This window comes from Lissotriton vulgaris, chromosome 7 (genome assembly GCF_964263255.1).
Source record: "Lissotriton vulgaris chromosome 7, aLisVul1.2, whole genome shotgun sequence".
Lineage (NCBI taxonomy): Eukaryota > Metazoa > Chordata > Amphibia > Caudata > Salamandridae > Lissotriton > Lissotriton vulgaris.
In genome coordinates, this window is record NC_141695.1 from 374,178,244 (window position 1) to 374,193,201 (window position 14,958).

At 45.1% G+C, this 14,958-nt stretch overlaps 1 protein-coding gene across 1 annotated transcript in view; it reads left to right on the plus strand.

Annotated features, from left to right (window-relative positions):
• The window catches only part of TMEM86B (transmembrane protein 86B), an 88,789-nt gene extending 83,817 nt beyond the window's left edge, over positions 1–4,972 (plus strand). Inside the window, exon 3 of the mRNA XM_086930308.1 lies at positions 3,944–4,972. Coding sequence (XP_086786434.1) covers positions 3,944–4,368 — 425 coding nt within the window. The 3' untranslated portion in view covers positions 4,369–4,972. The remainder of the gene's footprint in view (positions 1–3,943) is intronic.
• The last annotated feature ends 9,986 nt before the right edge of the window (positions 4,973–14,958 follow it).

Genomic DNA, 14,958 nt, shown 5'->3' on the forward strand with positions numbered 1-14,958 from the left:
ATTGATTGAAATCGTTTTCAAATCGTCGCCAATAAATGTATTATGCTTGTTGAGAAAATAAGAGATGAAATCCAAGTTGAGGATTTACCATTAGAGGTTTAATGTCAAGAGTAAATCAACCCACGACCAGTAAAGATGAGTAACAGGCTCGTAATGATCGTGACATAGTAAACATGGCATTCTAAGATCACACAGTAAGAACTCGTATATAACATTCCTTAAAGAGAACAAGAATACTAAATGCAATACATACTACAGGGATGTTCAGAATTTCTTTTCGCTGTATGATGAAAACACTTTCTGTTACCTAATATGTGAGCACTGAGCTAGACAATAGATCATTGTGTCTGGTGATTGACTGTTGAGTTTTGAGCTATTGTCCTCCCACATAATCTCACTGAGAAGCCATTGACTGCTTGCCCTTACGACCCTGAGAGTGTGGAAAGGGTACACTTGACCCTGTTTGCAGAGCCATAGTAGGAGGGACCACAGGACAATCGTGGTATATGACCTCAACCCTCACTGTTGATGCCCTGTAGCCCTGGTCTGCCTTGTGGTCCTCGGAATGTAACCTGATTATGCATGTATAATGTTTTGCTGTTTTTTCGGAGCATGGACATATTAAATAGTTTAGAAGGTTTTTAAAAATTTCTCATAGGATATAATTGGTATCTCCTTTGCTATTAATTGTTGCCACCTTAAGTGCAATCATTAATCATTTATGTTGTGTTATGTTATTGCATTTGTTTAGGACACAAACTGATAGTGTTAAATCAATCCAGCCCCTTTGGGTGTCTGGGTATTGCACACTATATCAAAAACATGAATTGTATTAATTCACACTATTTAATCTAGTTGTCTACAGTGGAACGATTACACATTTTTACTTTCCTATAGTCTTATAGGAAAACTGGGTTTTCACAGGCGGCCAGATGAGTGGCCACATGAAGTCAGAAAAAAGGTTTCTGTTTCCAGATACCCGAGAGCCTAGCTAGAGGAAAGGACAGCCACTGCTCAATGTGGTTGGCTGTTGGAAGTAGTGTCTAATGTGTAACAAAGGAAAAATTGTTCCTTTTTTAGGTGTCCCCTCACTCACCGGGGTTGCCCCACGGTGACATGCTTCATCATTGGGGCCATCCCAGTCCTCTACGGGCTGGGGCGTGCTACGACTTGCGGAGTTACGTAGGAGCACTTAAATGGACTATGTGTGGTGCATGTGTATTTGTGGGGAGTGGACTATGTGATGAAATTAAAAGTTACCTGCCCAGTAGGTTACTAATAAACTTTATTCTGGCCTCTAGGTGGTAGTATTAAAAACGGGGTGGGGAGATAGGCTATCCTAAACTTAATGTGTCCAGATGTTCCTATCAACTCCTAAGTCGACATGTTTCGTGCATACCCCAAGCACTTCTTCGGGACTACACAGGGACCAGCCCTGTGTTCGCCACTCCTTACTCTATCAATGAGATATTTGTAAAAAGGTTTTTAAACTGCAGCAAACTCTATTAAGTGCATGCATTTATACCTACGTATTTTGTTCCCAAAAACACGTGGTTCCTGAAAGATAGAAAACAACTTTAAAATTCAAGGGGTGGTTGGCCCCATTAGTTATCACACACAGTTTCTTCCAGAAGTGATGTATTCTGTGAATATTGAACGCGAACTCATTGGCCGTGTTTTCATGCACAAAAAACGTGATGGATTTCGTGCATATTTCGAACGTGGTTTTTTAACATAACACCTATCATAGTGTCACACCCATACATTCAACAATCATACACACTCATACATACTTTCTTTTGAGACCTAACTGGGCCCCATGGAGTCGGAGGGGTATCGGTATCCTCGCAACTCTAATGAGAGAGAAATGGAGTTGTTAAGTTCCCCAGCGCTGTTCGCTCCTTAGGCCGTGTCTCCGTTTAGAAAACGGCATTCCTTCGTGCTCTATTCTACTTACTTGTGCTCCGGTTACCTCCTGTTTTCAGGCACCTACTGTTTCTCCCTCCGGTCCGGATGTTATCGGACTGGAGGTTCCGAGTAGTTTAAATGCTGAAGGCAATCGCGGTAGTCCCGCGTTGTCGAGGGAAACGCCCTTTGCGTAAGCTAGAGCGTGTGTTACTCCGCCCGTCTGCGTGGCGGCCATCTTAGGAGTGTCGGTCTTCGTAACTAGTCGAGTTTAGGTGTCTAACACGACTATTACAGCAGTTTGACACTTCTGAAATAATTTATGGTGCTCTACAAAGTGCTTGCTATATTATAAGGGTTTTGAACCGCCAAATTCAAAAAAAAAAAAAAAATGAAAATGAAGTTCGTAAATTGAACTGATTACTCCGGTTTGATAACGCCACCCTTCCTAAAGGTATGGAGTGTCACCAAAGTCATATGGTCAGTTTTAGCTGGAAAAAACAGTAATTCAGAGGGATCTTAGCTAACAGTGGTGGATCATTCATTCATTGGTTGTGCAGTTTTCGCCCACAGGTGGTTGATACTATATACATGCGACTTCGCGAAATACACATCTGCTGGGTCTGATATTATAATGTTTACATATATTTCTTATGTAAACTGTCCCCAGGGAATGTCATCATTCAATCCCACGATATGGGAGCGGAGCTTAAAAACCCAGCGTTGCTCCTTTTCCAACAGTTTCTTTTCCATGTCAGCATGGGGTGGTTGTGTTTCCAGCACCACCCAGCGCATATCGTTGGGTGTGTGTGCCTTTTCCAAAAAGTGTGTTGTCATTTTGGTGTTCGAATGTTTACACCTAAAGTTACTGCGATGTTCAACCATTCTGGTGTTGACCTTTCTGGTTGTCATTCCAATATAATGTAAATTGCACACACATGTAATCATGTAGACAACTCCTGATGTATTGCAGTTCGAAAACTGTCTTAACTCCCATTTCAGGCCTGTATTACATATCACCCCACAAATACACATGTACCACACATAGTCCATTTAAGTGCTCCTACGTAACTCCGCAAGTCGTAGCACGCCCCAGCCCGTAGAGGACTGGGATGGCCCCAATGATGAAGCATGTCACCGTGGGGCAACCCCGGTGAGTGAGGGGACACCTAAAAAAGGAACAATTTTTCCTTTGTTACACATTAGACACTACTTCCAACAGCCAACCACATTGAGCAGTGGCTGTCCTTTCCTCTAGCTAGGCTCTCAGGTATCTGGAAACAGAAACCTTTTTTCTGACTTTAATGACTGGAGGGCGAGCCAAGCTATTTACCCTCTAACTCCCTTAGTTCTTTTCCTGGCCACATGAAGTCACATCTGGAGCTCCCTTACCACCCTACAAGGTCCATTTGCATTCTGGAAAAATAAAAACATTTATCAAGTGCAATAAGAGCACTGATACAACATACTATGTCTTGCTAAGACTCTGTTGGGATAGCATGGTGAAAGAAGCAAATCACTGATTATCAAAAAAGTGTTATATGCGTTTAAACAGTTGAACCGTCCATTTAAGGGCAAGATACTAGTCCATAGAGGATCCTCCCTTATAGAGTCAGGCTTGAATTCTAGAACTGGCTGCTTCAAATTTCAGCAATGAAAGCCAAGTTTTTCAGAAAGCCAGTGGTGTTACACAAAATAACGCCCTTCAGTATGTGATGAGGGTTTCTGGGATTCTTCCATATCTCACAGAAATTAATTGGCACTGAAGTGAATGGACCCCCCCTTGAAGGGTTTGGGCATTGTGCACTGTAGGAGTTGCAGGTACTTGTGTCACACATCTGCGGAATTTATGTAGTTCAATCATTTGCAGGACCTTGTGAGATTACAGTGAATGTGGTGTGGGAAGAAATATGAGAGTGTCATGAATATGAACTCTGCTAAAATGCACACTCCTTTAACTTACATAGTTGGAGGGGGGGATCCTGCTAACAATCGTGAGAGAGCCTCCCCTCTTACCTGTGTGTCATTTGTTTTTCAGGGATGGTCATGTTCGGGCTGGCTCACCTCTTCTACACCTTTGCCTTTGGCCTGCGGCCCCTCAACCTGCGAGTCTTCCTTCTCCTTCTCCTATTGAGTGGATCCTTCTACGCCTTCCTGTTCCCCTACCTGAAAGATGAATTCCTCTTCATGGTGGCAGGCTATGCGGCCCTGATTGGCACCATGGGCTGGAGAGCCATGTCTCGTGTCCGCCTGTCATCCTACAACCGTTCATGGGCACGCATCTCTGCAGCAGTGGGCTCTGTGGTCTTTATGGTCTCAGACTGTACTCTGGCAGTGGACAAGTTCTGCTTCCCAGTGTCCCACTCTAGGCTCATCATCATGGGAGCGTATTACACTGGACAGTTACTCATAGCCCTTTCTGTCATTGACACGAGCGATGAATTCCCCTGGAAGAGAAATTGACAGACTCTATGTTTATCTTTATCGGCCATGCGCTACAGGATGTCCAGTGGAAGTGAATGGATTCCCAATAGTCGTTCTTTCATAGTGGCCACAAGGAACGACTGTCTCACTAAGACAGCAGACCACAACAATCCCTTCCTATTCTAACCATCATTAATGGCTCTGCAGAAGCCATATCACCATTAGTGCCTGGTTCTGGCGTAGGAAATGATGCATAAAGTCCTCAGCATGATCAACTTGCGGAAGGAGAGTTGTGTCCATCTCAAGTCTGGACCTCAGTGCTAGTGGCCTTCATCCTTAGAGTGATTGACATCAACTCATGTAATTAATTTGCGGAGCGATGATCACAACCTCTGTCTCCAGTTTGGACATCAACAATCAAGAGTTTTTCTGGCCAAGAGAAGTGATACCCCTGCTGAAGAAAATGATGCCCCTTCTGAAGAAGTGATACCCTTGTTGATGTTCTTCATGAACTGCAGCTCCATTGTCTTCAGCAACTACATGTATTTGTGAAAAAGACCAATTCAATATCATAGTACCTTTTTTCTCATAATGTCTTAAAGATTTGTATAAAATATTTCAGAATAAACACTCCCTAACTTTGCCTTTGTTCGTTTTTATGAATTGATGACTGAGCACGGAGGAGGTGGAGCAGAGGCGGCAGCATCTGGCGGCACCCAGGTAAGTCAGTTTAATTTATCTTGTGATGTCCCCTCCACTCCCCTCCGCCCCACAATCCGTGCTTAGTAGCGGCCGCTACTGCATGTGACTTCTTCAGGTGTTTGCCTTTCCCAGTATGGAATTGTAGGCACCAGTACCGACCTCTACTAAGTACGGGTGCTGGAGCAGGAGGCTGGGAGAGTGGAGGGGAGAATACAAAAAATAAAATTAAACCAACTTACTTGGGTGCTGCCAGATACTGTTGCCTCTGCTCCGTCTCCTCCGTGCCGCAACAGGAAGCTCCCAGACTCCCAAAATCTCCTGTCCAATCACAATGCTGCCTTAAGCAGAGTTGTGATTGGTCTGAGTGCTTGGATCGGTACTCAGACAGTAGCTTGGAGGCTTTTCATGTTCCTCACTAGGCTGTGTAATGCAGCTAGCTGGGAAGATGCAAACTGCGCATGACTGTTTGACTGGCCCTCTTGGGTTGGCCATACCGCCATGCCGACTTCAGAGTGTGCTTTACTCTTCTCCCCCTGCCCCCTGCACTGGTCAGTCTGGCCTACCCACCCAGCCCCGCACCACACCCTAGCAGGTAGGAACATTAAAATGATAATAACTTTAATTATTATCGTTTTAATTTTACTTTTTGCACTACAGACAGAGCAGTGGGGTGACACTCCTCCTCTTAGAGGAGGAGCTGCCGCTGGTAGGCACAGTACAGTATGCTTGGGAAATGTAATCCCTAACTGAAGTGAGAGCCTGCAAATGAATGCCGGTAATCTCTCTAGAAATTACCAGCATCTGGGCGGAGGGGCTTATTATGATCCCCTGCTGTGGGTACTCTTGCGTACATATTAGCAAGACCTTGAATGCCTTTAGCAATTATCAAGAGCATTATTTTGTACTACAGAACAGTAATTATTCCTGCCTTTTTTACAGAATCACACACATATTTCTGCTCTAGAGGATTCCAGCTCTGCACATTCAGGCTGACACGAGTACAGCACTATTCTCAACTCCAGAATGAAGTTCCTCTAGATGCTTGACAACACCTCTTTCTATATAACTAAGCCTTGAAAAAGTCACATATAGACGAAACATGTTGGTTGTCCACTTTATTTGTTTTTTTGTGTAAGATATCTTTATTGGCATTTATAGTAAACATTACAAACAATCAATATATACTCAGTATTTACATATTGTAGAACAGCGAGGGAACATGTACAGTAATTCCCAATCTATTTACAGTATAGCTGCGATAAGATTGCATCTGTTTTCTCTAAGGCCTTCCTCCTATGCATGTGCCTCTACATTGTGAGTCCCCGCATATCTACTGTGATCTCTGTCTTTGTACTTATGAGCTACCCTTTATCTGCCAAACCCCTTCCCCCAACTAAACTCCAGCCCACTCCCCCCCTCCATGTCTGTCGTATGGTCCCATGTCGTATAACTTCGTAAATTGGCCTCCCGTTCCTTGGATAATCACTGCCCGGCTTGACCCTACTATCCCATCCCAGTCGCCTCCTGGTTGTTCTCTGGCCCACCAGTAGATGCCACACCTTCCTCGGCGTCCTCTCCATCTTCACCGTTTGGCTTCATCTGTCAATTCTGTCACCATTGCCCTCCAGACTCATACATCCTCTTCTAGCTTTTCATCTCGTCTAGTCTGCTGCATCCGAATCACTTCAGCAGTCGCCCATTCTTTTATGTCCTGCACCCACTGCGCTACTTTGGGTGGATGTTGGTTGCCCACTTACATTTATGAGAATTATGGACATGACTACGGGTTTGGCGGTCTTGGAGCGTGCCGTCACCCCAGCACTGTGTTCCCAGACTGCCAAACCCGTAGTCAGTTTGCCGGCTGCATTATGAGTTGTAATCCTGGCAGGCGGTCCTGCGACAGCGGTCCCATGTTGGTGCCTTTCTAAGGCTCATAGGAGAGCCTTATAAAGACTCCGCTGTAGGAGCGGCGCAGCCCATGTCTGCACGGACAGAAATGCACAATGTTGTAAATTTCTGTTCGTGCAGGCACAGGTGGTGCAAAAATACAGGAGGGCACACCATGCGCCCCCTGCATGCACCCCCGTTTTTAGCCAGGCATTATTTTTAGACCAAAGATCTTAGCTAGGCCAGCGAATGCTGCTGTTAGGAAAGTCTCTCTAAGGAGAACCACCCTGTATCCCATAATAATTGTCCATAACGCACTGAAATTGAAAACAATATGAACTCTAGTCTATATCAAAAGCAGATTTTGGACAACATTTTTAAAAGGACATAATCCCTCAGTAGATCTAGTAAGTCCATCCTGTCATTATTTCAGCCTGTTCCCAGTGTTCCAGTGTGGTCCAAAATAGGATCTTGAGCGATGTTATCGTCCCCTCTCAGTTTCTATATTGTGACGTTTTGTAGACCTAATACACAGTCCTAAAATATTTGGGGCCAAATATATGGCCAACTCACGCAGTCCAGCGCAGCACGTCACCTCGCTTCACTGCGTGACAGGAAATTAGCAGGAATGCGCCATACTTAAGTCAATAATGTCACTTTCCTGTTTTTTAGGTCTCGGCCTGATCCAGCTCATGCGCTGCTGTCTGCCGAGACATTTAGTAGGGCTCTGAAAAATGCTACTTTGCCAGCGATCAGCTTACTAGAACGCGCACAAGAGCGCGCATGCGTGTTATAGCATGCTGATCGCCGGCAAGATAGCACTTGCGGTGATGCGCATGCACACCACGCGCATCACGACGCGCCTCACCACTTGCGTTTTCTTTTTTTCAATTCATTTCGCGGCCGCCAATGCTTGTTTCCCTGCCCTGCCCTCACGCTCCCTTCATAATCTTCCACAGGTCACGCCAAGCCGCTTTCTCGGCACTTTCAGCCACTCTGCTGCGCTCACAACTTCACATCTTTTCCGCAGGGTCGAGACCACCTACTTTCCCCAGTACCATTGGCTATACATTCCTGAGTCTTGTTGACTACATGGCAGCCAGCGGAATCCCAGGGTTTTTTTTGGTTTTCATTCTGTGAAGTTTTGGTGTGCAGCATGTTAGCAAAAACATGACCCACAACCTTGTAGATTCAACGAAGACACACGTATATGCAACACATCCAACACACATACCCAAATGCAAACCACACTGACACATGCACACCTGAACTCACTCACCATCCGCTGTGCTCATTTATTTAACATAAAAACTGATGCTTTGTCCAATATGTGCCAGCAGAGTGCACTGTTTGATAGCTGGTGGCTTTACCGGCTGCTCTAGGTTAAAAGTACAGCATTGTCCTAATTCATCAGCGCAAACCTCAGTTTTTCCCGGGAGGCCTACTAGGGACAGTGTGTAAATCAAACAGTCTTGTTTCTTTGTGTTTTCCACTTCCTAAAAGCCAGAGGTTTCGGATCCAGAGCAAAAAAACTTTGCACATATACCAAATAACCCATCTGTATCAGTCTTTCGAGGTTAATGTAACGTGGAATGGAGCAAATGGTATTTACATCGGTGGAAACAAGAAACGTAACTGTTTTCTACACCATTTTTGCGGATAATTTAATAAGTGGATAAAGTTAACTTCATTCAAATATAGAACGATGTTTTGGGATACAATGAGTTTATTTCGTTTTTTTTAATATTGTAAAATATGTTATCTATTGTCTTAAAACGGGCTGTGTACATGCCTTGGAATTCTTTCTTTCTCGTCAAACTGGGGGTCCCCGTGGAGTTCCTTCAAGACGATTTTGTGGCTGACACAAGCAAGCAGGTATTGTACCCTTGCCTGGGTTTCTATCAGGTTTTATATTGTAAGATACACCTCCTTTTTAGTTGTGCAGTGCTTTTATATGATGGTTCTTCTTGTCCGTAGAATCAGAAAGGAGCATTCAAAATAGGCGTAAGTTATATAATATATTGCGTATAAATGGGTTAACCACTTCTTGGAGAAATGAACATCCCTAGAAAGTAGCTGTGACGTGCCTCGGTGCTGACAGGCTGAGGCTTTCTATCACACAACCCAGCCCCAGGCAGCCAAACAAGCTTGCTCCTTTCCACAGCAGCCCCTTTGCTCTCCCCCCAACACTCAAGCTTTTCTTTTTGTTATTTTATTTTATCTAGTTGCTCATGTAGGGGAACGATGTCCTCAGGTGACGCGGGCAGGGGCAGAGGGACTGACATCATGCAACCGCGTATTTTTTTTAAATTTTTATTTATGCGATTTTATATAGCGCAGACTTTACCCGAAGGTGTCAGAGCGCTTCACAATAGGAACGCAATGATACATGAGGAGAAAAATTAGTGAACAAATTACAAAAGCAATCGTTAAGTTACATGAATCAAATGTTTCAATAGTGAGCAACCAAAATACATGAGGTAGCAATCGGTACATTACAGGAGGAAAAAGTGATATGTGTGCAAGTTACAAAAGCGTACAAAGTACAAGTAGAGGTATAATACTGCAATAAATGGCAGACACTCCAGCACAAGAACAAACGTTATGTAGGCAATGGTGGCACTTGTGCAAGTATCTAAAGCAAACAAAAAGTGAGAGGTAGCATACAGTGTGATACAAGAGAAAAGTGATGTGTGCAAGTTCCAAAAGGGTACCATACACATTTACAAGGATAATACTGCAATAAATGGTAAACACTCAAACTGCCAGAACACACTGGCAAGGTACTTCAATAGTCAAGGACAATAGAATTTTCAATAATGTGAGGTCTTCCTTCAGGTGATAGAGAGGGCGTGAATTAGATTTGGAGGTGTCTTTGGACAGAAGGATTTTAGCGAGAGCTTTCACTCACTTGTGGCCAGGCCACGTCATCAACTTCATTCCATGGAGGTGCCGGGGCTGTATGTGTATGTTAAGCATCGGGCTGTGAAGTCCGAGTTTAGTTTAGAAGTAAGTAAAACGTGCGTGCAGCTAATCCTGGCACTGACAGTAGGGGTTGTAACTTACTCTTAAGTAGTGAGCTGAGGCAGTAGGATTTTTTTCCTTACACGTTTTGTGGTTGGATTTCATGCTGTGTGTTTACAGGCACACACATCTCCCTTCTTGTGATGTCTGCACATTGTCTTTTATTTAGAATCTGCTGTGATGCTAGGAAGAAACCAAAGGTAAAAGTGTTTTAGTGAGCGCTGCAATGGCACAAAAGTACTCTGGCAACCCACAAATGGAGTTGCTGCAGCAAAGCATTGGGTTCAAGAAGGGCCACAGTTTTACCAGGCAAACCTATCAATTGTAGTCATAAAACTGACTACAAGGAAACGGTTGGTGATACTGTTCTGGCTCATGGAATAGGCCACAAACCGCAAGCTTTTCAAGGTAGCAAGATGGGGTAAGTTAAAGGATCTGCTACAGAGATCGCAGTGCATCCGGCAAGTCCCAAGGTAAAAGCTGGTAAAACCGCTCAGATGGTTAATGCACTTGTTGGAAAGATTACTGTGTAATCACAGGTTTTAATCATCAAAACCAGGCCATGCTGGTCCCTGATACAAAAAAATAAAGGGCCCGATGTAGGTAATTACATTTTACCACTTCTTAAATACCGAATGATACCGATTTGGTATTTAAGAAGTGGTAAAATAGAGGGGGGGGGTGTAGGTAATACAGAATCGGTAAATACTGAATCGTTAAGATTCAGTATTTACCGATTCTGTAAATACCGAATCATTAATGCCCATTGATTCCAATGGGCATTGAAGCCCATAGGAATCAATGGGCATTACTGAATCGGTTTTTACCGATTCGGTAAATACCGATTTCAGCAAGGGTGCAGGGGGTCTCACTTTGACACCCTCTAGCACCCCAAATCCGGACTTGTGTGCCATGTGGCACACAGACATGCCCTAAGGGCATGTCTGTGTGTAACATTGCACAGGTGTGCATGCACAGACGTGCATGCACACCTGAATTCGGTATTTTACCACCCAATAGGATTGGGTGGTAAAATACCGATTTAAAGGGCCTGTGGCACTCTTAGGAGTGCCACCTACATGTGGATTTACCGAATCGGTAAATATACCGATTCGGTATTTTACCGATTCTGTACATTTACTGATTCGGTAAATTTACAGAACCGGTAAAACATAGGCCCCCTACATCTGAAAACCCATTTACCGGTCGGTAACGGCCGAATTCGGCCGTTACCGGCCGGTAAATGGCCACCTACATCGGGCCCAAAATGGCCAGCGCGTGGGGGTGGGTACATTAGGGGGCCGATTCCGATCCGGTAAAAACCGCTCCGAATAACTGTTCGGAGCATTTTTCCTGTACGAATCGTACCCTGCAACGTCCCCTGTTCGTACGACGAAGTACGATTCGTACCAGGAGCCGGACTCCGTACGAATCGTACAGAGACCGTACAACTCTAATCTCCGTACGAGTCTCACTCCGAACCTGCTGTACGCGACATCTGTACGGTTCGCGGCTGGTTTATACGACCCAGCAAGTACGATACGTGTCGGGTACGCACCGTACAACCCTTTTTCTACGGGAGCTGAAAATAGCCGTAAAAGCAGAGTTTGCGATGAAACAGGTACGGAACCCCATGTACGCTGGGTGTATGGCGTGTACCCCATGTTCGCTGGGTGTACGGGGTGTACCCCCCATGATCGCAGTGGTACGCGCCGTACCCCTGCGATCATGGGGGAGTACGCGCCGTACGGTGTGTATGTGATTGTGCGCTTTTCCGTATGAATCGCCCTTACCTGACGTGGACCGTACGACTCGCGTCCTGATACCCCGGTCCGGATCGTACTCGTCGGGTTGTACTGCATGTGTACGAGTCGTACGGTTCACTGTTTCAGCCTTGCAATACATACGGATCGCGACGATTCGGATGGATTGACGGATCACGGATAGTACTACGCGACTCGGACGGACGGGTACGAATCGTACGGCGATGGCTCAGATAAAAATCGCTTTTTTTTCCAGGATCGGAATCGGCCCCTAGGTATTTTCTTTTTTTTAACCCAATCCAGCTTTTTGAGTTTGTGTTTCTTTTCTTCTGAAAAGGCCTTCGCTATGGAGATGGAAGCTGCTTTGGGGAAAGAAAATTGCAGACACCTAGACAGCGTTTTCCTCCTTTTCCAGTCCAGCCACATCTGGGGTGGCAGAAATAGGACCCCACCTATATTTGTCTGACAACCAGATGCCTTCAGCGAAAGGCAGGCTAAAACAGTGACCAGCAATCCTCTGAGCAAATGCTTTGAACCTTTCCATGTTATTTTGGGCAGGGATCTCCAAGACTGGGTCCCACCCAGGAAAGAGTAACATTTCTTGGTTGGTGAGGCAGTCTAATTGAAACACTTTCAACAGGCACACACATACCACCAGGCCGCCAGTGCACGCTTTCACCAGGCATACACACCACCGGCCGTCAGTGCACACTTTCACCAGGCACAGACACCATCAGTCATCAGTGCACACTTTCACCGGGCACAAACACCACAAGCCATCAGTGCACGCTTTCACCAGGCGCAAACACCACCAGTCGCCAGTGCACGCTTTCACCAGGCACACACACACCACCAGCCGTCAGTGCATGCTTTCACCTGGCACACACCACCAGCCATCAGTGCACACTTTCACCAGGCACACACACCACCAGCCGTCAGTGCACACTTTCACCAGGCACACATCACCAGCCGTAAGCGCACACTTCCACCAGGCACACACACCATTAGCCATCAGTGCACAATTTCTACAGGCACACACACCACCATCCATCAGTGCACACATCAAACGCAGTATGGTGCACTTTACCTTTAGAATTCGAGGGTTAGGCATGCACCACCAAAGGTTGAAGATTTGCAAAGTTGTCGCATGCTGCTGGGGCTTCGCTCTCTGAACCTTGGAGCGTGTGGAAGAAGTATCAGAAACGCAAATCCAGATTTGGAGTTGTCCCCCTACGCACAGCGTTCAAAGTACCCAACGAGGGGTGTAATAAAGTTGATCAAAATCACAAGATTAGTCCATTATTGATTTAATCTCATTAATGGTTTCAAAAGTTCATTCATATATTGCAGATTAGATGCAACAAACAATATCCAAAATGCTTGAATTGTAAATCCCTATGCATTTCGGGCTATCCAGTAAGCCCTTCATCAGGGGAAAATCTAAAGAGAAGAACAAATAAACGGTCTGAGAAATAAGATATATGTCTCCATTCATCTCAAGCGCAGCATGCTACCATTGCTACAAATATAAATACACATTTCTTTGGCCTACAATTTAGACTTTTGTTGCAATTCGTGTTGCAATATTTAGCAATGCCAATAGCTCAAACTTAAGTAATGGAGGACCTATTGCATTGCAAATGCTTGTTTAACGTGCCCTGGTGCCCTGCTGCCTGCCTAGTGCCAACGCAGACATCCTTGCACCATGGAGAAAGGGTGCCTGTGTTGTAAGGGGCACCTCCTTGCACAAAAACAATCACATGAGGCGTTTTATCCTTTCTATGTGTGCTGCAGAATGCAGCACACAGAGAAAGAGAAAAAAACAAGGAGAAATAGAGATTTTCTGCGCGTTACTCCTCACCTGGGGAGGTGTAGGTTTTTGGCCCATTCCCAGGTCTACCACTTTGGGTAAATCTGGGAATACGTCAAATACCATGGATATTGCATAGGAACACCCACCGAGCGTCCCTGAAAACGCCTCCCTGGCGCAGAGTAATGCAACAAAATCATTTGCGCTGCGTTACATTACTCGAGGTTTATAAAGCCAGTCAGGGCCACGCAAGGTGGTCCTGCATGGCATCGTAAATCTTATTTTGATGTTGTCCCTCTTGCACCACTTTGCATGGTGCAAGAGTAATGCAAAGGGGCTTGTAAATATGCCCCTATGTCCATTAGGAGCATAGATCATTTCTACTAAGATACAAGAAGATTTTATTTTAGGTTTTGCGAAGACGCAGCCCCTGCCATGATCCAACCAGCACTTGCTTACATGCATGACCACACAATTATGGATCAATATAGCAGAGACCCCTTTCTTGTACTGTGGCCCGCTGCATAGATAATTTTCCCCATTCTGTCTCCGCAGCTTTGATAATTCGTTGATACATAGGTGGGTGACCTGCAGTAGGGTCACGTCCAACTTCCTAAATTGGCAGGTATGCCAAACTCTCTTGCGTTTACTATAACTATTTAGTCCTTTTATTTTGAACAACATTCGGTCCTTTGGAAGCCATTGTCTACATAGCAGCCCTGTATAGTTAATTCTCATATAACTATATGCTAGTAGAAGATGAGGGATCTCGGTTGACAGGCTCAAGATTGTGTGTGGGTGCTGACATTAAAGGGCATATTTATGAAAGGGTTGTGTCACTTTCACACTACGCAAAGTGGTACATGTATGATGCAAACCTATAAATCAGATTTTTGAAGCCACACAAAGCCACTTTGTGTGGCTTCGAGTGGCTTCAAAAATTTGGAGTAATGCAATGAAGTGCATATCGCTGCATTACATTACTCTGACCTGGGAAGGCATTCTATGGCTGTTGCATGGTGTTCCCATGCAAATCCCATGGTTTTTGATGCATTCCCAGATGTACAAGACCTTGTAAACCTGGGAATGCACCAAAAAGATATGCCTTCCCGGGAGAGGCATAACGAAAAGTAATATATTTGTTTCTACTGGTTATTTCCTCTTTCTATGGGTGCTGCATTCTGTAGCAGACATACCAAGAGGAATATGCCTCTCAAAACTGTTTTGTTACTGCGGCCCTGATTGCAGATATCTTCTCTGCCTTGGGTGCTCCCTCTCCTTACTGCGGCCAGGAATTTCAACCTCTTCGCAACACCTTTGTTCCACCTCATGTACCGCAGCACGGTTGGAGGTTTGAGTGTCGGGGAGATAATGACGACCTTGGTCGGAGCTGTTATGTTCCTGGAGGTCCGCCCCCGGCGCCCCGGGCGTGGGGTGCGCTAG